General features: G+C 48.7%; 1 protein-coding gene across 1 annotated transcript in view; it reads left to right on the forward strand.

Moving 5' to 3' along the window:
- Positions 1–5,785, forward strand: part of LOC101559904 (telomerase protein component 1-like) — a 46,649-nt gene that overhangs the window by 11,130 nt on the left and 29,734 nt on the right. Inside the window, 4 exon segments of the mRNA XM_023704145.1 lie at positions 20–177; positions 4,206–4,315; positions 4,711–4,801; positions 4,995–5,175. Coding sequence (XP_023559913.1) covers positions 20–177; positions 4,206–4,315; positions 4,711–4,801; positions 4,995–5,175 — 540 coding nt within the window.

The raw sequence follows: 5,785 nt of genomic DNA on the forward strand, positions 1-5,785 counted from the left end.
CCTTTCTCCTCTGCCCCAGGTACCCCTCCAGCCTCCAGCTCTTTTCTCAGAGTCGTCTCCCTGGGCCCTGGGACGCCAGCAGAGCTGGGAAACGCATGAAGCTGCCCAGACCAGAGACCTGGGAGCGGCTGCTGAGCCTTCAGGGGAACAGAGCTTCAGTGTGGGAGGAGCTCATCGGTGGGTGACCCTGGCCCCCGGGTCCCTTCCTGTCTGTCCCTTCTTGCGTCCGCATGGGAGACCCTGATAGCCCTACGGCTCTCTTGGTTGGCAGCTGCACCACTGCAGGTGATTGGACCTAGAAGGCCCCTGGGTCACCGTGCAGAGTGCGCAGCGCTGCCTGCTTGGAGCGCTACTGGCATCACCGATAGATCATGATTCCAGATGAGGCGGATGACACACATAAGTCTGAATCAGTGTGTGACGAAAGCGGTAGCTCTTGGCTTCTTGTAGGTATATCATTATCCACCTTCTGTACAAGGCCTGGCTGGCTCCTTCATGCATTAGATTCTCTCCAGAATCTTGTATTCAGGATGTGGAAGTTCTAGCTAAATAAATACAGTATATACAGGTATCAGTAATACAAACATTACGTACTACTAACAGGTAGTAATCAAATTTTTTTAGAGAAAAATTTTGATCACACTGATAAAATACTACTTAATTTCGGGAGAATCAAATTATATCTATTCGCTTTTTAAAAAAATTCTCATTTTTAGTTTATTTTTCTTTGTGGTACTGGGGATTGAGAACATCTTAGGCAAGTGCTCTCACACTGAGCTACATGGCTAGAACTTTTTTTGTTGTTTTGTTTTTGGTCTTTTTCAGACAGAGTTTCACTTTGCAGTTTAGGCTTGCCTTGAACTCACTTGGTGGTCTAGGTTGGTCTTGAGCACACAGCGATCTTTCAATCTCAGGTCCCCAGTGCCGGGATTACAGGGGTGTGCTGCCGTGCCCAGCCATCCCCAGGTTCTGGGACTTACTACACTGTCCAGGTTATTCTCAAAATTATGATCTTCCTACCTCAGCCACTTTAGTAATTGGGATGATAGGCATGTGCCACCCATGCAGCTTTTTTTTTTTTTTTTGAGACAGGGTCTTGCTGTGTCTCCCAGGCTGGCCTTGAGTTTAGCCTCCCAACAAGTTCCTCCTTTTTGACTCTGGAATGATCTTTCTGATTCCACACTAGTGTGCCCTGCCTCCATTCTATCTCCCGGTGCCTCTTCTTCCATCTCTATAAATGCAGTCAGCTGCTCTTTGCTGAACAACATGCAATTTTCAGTCTCCTGCCTGAGTCCTGCAGACTTCCTGTTTTGGGGGGTGGGAAGCAAGAGGTTGTCCGCCTTTGTCCTCCATGCGCTGCACACTGTGGTCTGTGCTCAGGACAGCCTGAGCTGCTCCACTGCGTCACTCTCTCTGCCTTCCTGATATCACTGGTGGTGTGTGTGTCAGAATGCTGGGAGCTAGAGCACACACATACACGCATGCACGCACACATACACACGCACGCACATACCTGGCAGCCTCCGTCACGCAGTGGGAACAGCTTAGGTGAGCGGGATGCAGGGCCTGGTGGCTGCTGGTGTCCCTGGATGCTTCCTTGCACACCACACTCTTTCCTCAGGCCAAGAAACTGTTGACTCTGCTGATGGACACTGAGAGTTACCCTGGCTGAGGCAAAGGCCTGCTGTCGAACCCTGTGCTCTCTAGAGGTTGTTTCTGTTGTTTTCTGTGGTCCTGGGGACTGAGCCCAGGGCCTTTTTACTCAGATACATCTCCACCACGTCCATTTTTTATTTTCTGACAGAATTTCATCAAGTTACCAGATTATCCAGGTAGGGCTCACTGTTTTGATTGTCCTGCCCCAGCCTCCCAGAATGCTGGGATGACAGGCATGTGGCACCACGCCCCTTAGTAGTTTTTTTTTTTTTTTTTAATCTTCCATGACCAGAATGATTTTTGGAATACTTCAGAATATATGTGTATGTATATAAACAAGGGCTAACTTGGGTGACACATACCTAACATACCTATAAACCCAGTACTCTGAAGACTGAAGCAGGATGATCATTGCAAGTTTGAGGCCAGCCTGGGTTACAGTGTGTTCAAGACCAGTTTGAGCTATACAGGGACAACCAGTTTCTACCACTCAGTCAGTCAATCACTACATAGTTAAGAATGAAAGGAGGTACAAAAGCACATACAAGCAATTATAAAATATAATGTAAATTGTAGTTAGATATGGACAACCCTTTGTGCAGCCTGTAGGTTTCTTTTTTTTCTTTTTTTTTTTTTTTGTACTGGGGATTGAACTTGGGACCTTGTGCTTGCCAGGCAGGTGCTTAAGCCACTGAGCTATCTCCCTAGCCTCCATAGGTTTCATTTATAGTAAAGATTTATTAAAAATATTTTGTAGGGAATGAAATCAGTAATTTCTTAATCTGATTGACAGATGTGTAATTTCTAGTATCACAGATAGTATATTTGCTGAGAAAAGTGGAGCCTACTTAGATCCCAGGGCTTAGTTTGACAAGGAGAATTGCTGCAAATTCAAGCCAGCATGGGCAACATGATGAATTCAAGGCCAGCCTGAACCATATAGCAAGAACCTACCTGCAAATATGAAAGAACAGTAACAACAAAAAATGCCCAAGTATGATATTATCTGGGTCTAAGAGTGGATAGCTATAATCCTAGCATCCAGGAGACTCAGGCAGAAAGAACACTAGGAATTGGTGTTCAGCCTACCCTCCAGAGCAAGACCCAGTCTCAACAAGAAATTATCACTTTAGGAACACATGAGTCGGTAATAGATGTAACCATTCTTTAGTTAGCAGATATCATTTGTACCACGTGTTCAACTTCCATGCAGTGTGCAGTGGCATGGTGTTGCACACTGCAGTTCCAGCTACTCAGAGAGCTGAGGTGGCGATAGGACAGCTTGAGCCCAGGAGTTAGAGATTAGCCTGGGATAATCTGAGACTCGTGAAATCCTGTCTCATCAGGAAAAGGAAACTACAGGCAGTTCTTTGACTAGGGTGTGGGTCAATGGTAGAGCAAGTGCTTAGCACACCTGCAGCCCTGGGTCAAAACATATGTATCAAAGGATTATGCTGGGAGAATATCAGGAATACTAGAAGTTTTAACGCTTCTAGCTACATTGAAAGGAGATTTGGATCAGCTTTAAAAAGGCACTACCATTGCCAGGTGTGGTGGTATGTGCCTGAAATCCCAGCACAAGGGAGGCTGGGGCAGGAGGATCATAAATTTAAGCAAGATCTTATTTCAGAAAACCAGTAAATAAACAAATAGGTCAAGTGGGCCAGGACATGACTATAATCCTTGGTACAGTATCATGTCAGAGTTTCACAGATTTGATCCTAGCCTAGGCAACTTGGCAGCTGAGACTCTGTCTCAAAAATAAAAAAATAAATAAATAAATAAATAAATAAAAAATTTTTAAAAATCAGTTTTTCTTTTCTGGAAATAGGGTCTTGCTGTGTATTTCAGGTAGGGCTTGGAAACCTATGTAGCCTCAAGGCCTTGAACTTGAGGCAGTCCCATTGCCTTGTCCTCCCCAGTGCTGGGACTATAGACACGCTACATCACATATAGGTTAAAAAATTTTTTTTAAAGTCTCAGCATGTAGCACAATGTGGAAATTCTGGGATCAATCCCCAGTACTACAAAATAAAATAAAATAAAACAAAAGCCTGAAAGATAAAGCTGGCAAGACACCATAAAAAATCATCAAGAAAACTATTGGAAAGGTAGATTAATATTCATTGTTATCAATAGGATGCTTTAAGTGTATATGGGAATACTCACTAACAAATGCTTGCAAATACACACAGTTTGTAAGTACACAGGCTAACACAAGGAAACGGCGAGGCTTCTGGCAAGTTTGGAAACCCTTGCTGTAATCTAGAGAACACATTCTGCCAGGTGAACCCGATCCCTGGCACAGAGCCAGCGGGTGCAGTGCTGTCACGCTTTACTGAGCAGGCTGTGCCGTGAGCAGTGCTGGGGACACTGCGCTCCATGCCTCCAGCCCTTCCTGGCTCCATCCTTGTCCATTTCGGGTTGAACAGATCAAGCCGTTGGTCGCGCACGCTCTGCACGTTGAGCTTTCCTTGAACCTCTTGTGCGGACTCTGACGTCTCGCTCTTCCTTCCCGTGCCCCCCTCGCCTGTGCCCACCTCCTGCAGACAGCGGGAAGCTTCCCTTCATGGCCATGCTTCGGAACCTGCGCAACCTGCTGCGGGTGGGAATCAGCGCCCACCACCACGAGCTCGTCCTCCAGCGGCTCCAGGACGCGGTACGCCACCAACTGCCCGAGCCCGAGTCTGCCACGGAGGAAGTGGGGCTCCTTCGGGTGCTCTCTCTGCTGAAAACAGGGCCCCACTAGGGAGCTCGGACTGCCCTTGAACTCCCCTCAGCCTCCCGGTCCTGGGATGGCAGGCGTGCCCCACCTCGCCTGGTTCTTTACTCCTCCTCTTCACTCTACTCTGCCATGCCCATTTCTGCTTCCATCTGTTCTGTGTATCTCCCCTGACTCCATAGGCTGCTTCCTTCCCTTCCCACAGCCCTAACCGAGTAGGGACCTTTGTGGTCCCTGCCCTGGGAGCCCCACCCTCCCTGAAGGTCCCTGCCCTGGGAGCCCCACCCTGGGAGCCCCTGGCGCCGGGCTCACGACCCTCCCTTGTGCTGCAGAAGTCGGTGATCCACAGTCGGCAGTTGCCCTTCAGATTCCTTAATGCCCACGATGCCCTCGATCACCTCGCGGGTCAGCTCCGCAATCAAGGTATTATCTCCCGTCTTCCACCCTGTCTGCCTCTCCTGTGTGAACGAGCAGGCCCTGCTGACTGATGTTTAGCCTCTTGCCTTTCAGATTCAGGGCATAGACTGGGCAGAGGCCAGGCTCAGAACACATCACTGGCGGGATGTGATGTGGGAGCAGGAGATGGCTGACTCGGTGTGTGTCTGTCTCCCCACAGCGCTGCCCTTTCCTTCAAATACAAAGCTGCTGAGGCAGATATTGATTAGAAACTCTAAATGTATAACGAAGTATCCACGGTATGTTTTGAGCCTGAGTCGCCAGAAGCTCCGAGCAGCAATGATGATCCCTGTGATATATGAGCAGCTCAAGAGGGAGAAGCTGAAAGTGCACAAGGCCAGGTGAGTGTTCATCACCCCGGGGCCATGCCCGGTTACAGCAGGTGTGCTCGTGGGCCGGGAGCTCTGAATACTTTTCTGTGTGGACACGCTTGTCAGTCACCCAGGAACACACTCCTGCTCGGCTCCCGCCGTCCTTGCACCACCAGTGCTGTCTTCTGACACTGTCCTGGAGGTTGTGCACCCAGCTGTGCCTCGGCCTCCGCCCTGCCACTGTGATCGCCTTCTTGGTGCCCTGGGGTCCTGTGTGTGCGTCAGCTCCCCGTCCTGCTGCCCGCTGTGTGCTCTCCACTCAGCTGACCCGTGGCTTCCTTTCTCTTCTTCTCTGGGACATCTGTGTTTCTCTTACTGTTTGTCTCTTGCTGTATTTCTGACCTGTTCACCTTTTTTCTTCTCACACGCGTGCAGGTAGTTATCACAGGCAGGCTCCAAGAAAGACATGTAGTCTGTTCTATGAGCTGATACAGCTTGAAGCTCTGAGTTCTTTCAAGTGCTTCAATGTAGCCTACACCCATTTTCACCTAAGATGAACAGAGGACTCACCGAACATTCTCATGGGACTCAGTGCTCAGGAATTCTCTGTCTGTCTGTCTGTCTGTCTGTCTGTCTGTCT

This window comes from Octodon degus, unplaced genomic scaffold (assembly GCF_000260255.1).
Source record: "Octodon degus isolate 3935 unplaced genomic scaffold, OctDeg1.0 scaffold00189, whole genome shotgun sequence".
In the NCBI taxonomy this organism is placed as follows: Eukaryota; Metazoa; Chordata; class Mammalia; order Rodentia; family Octodontidae; genus Octodon; species Octodon degus.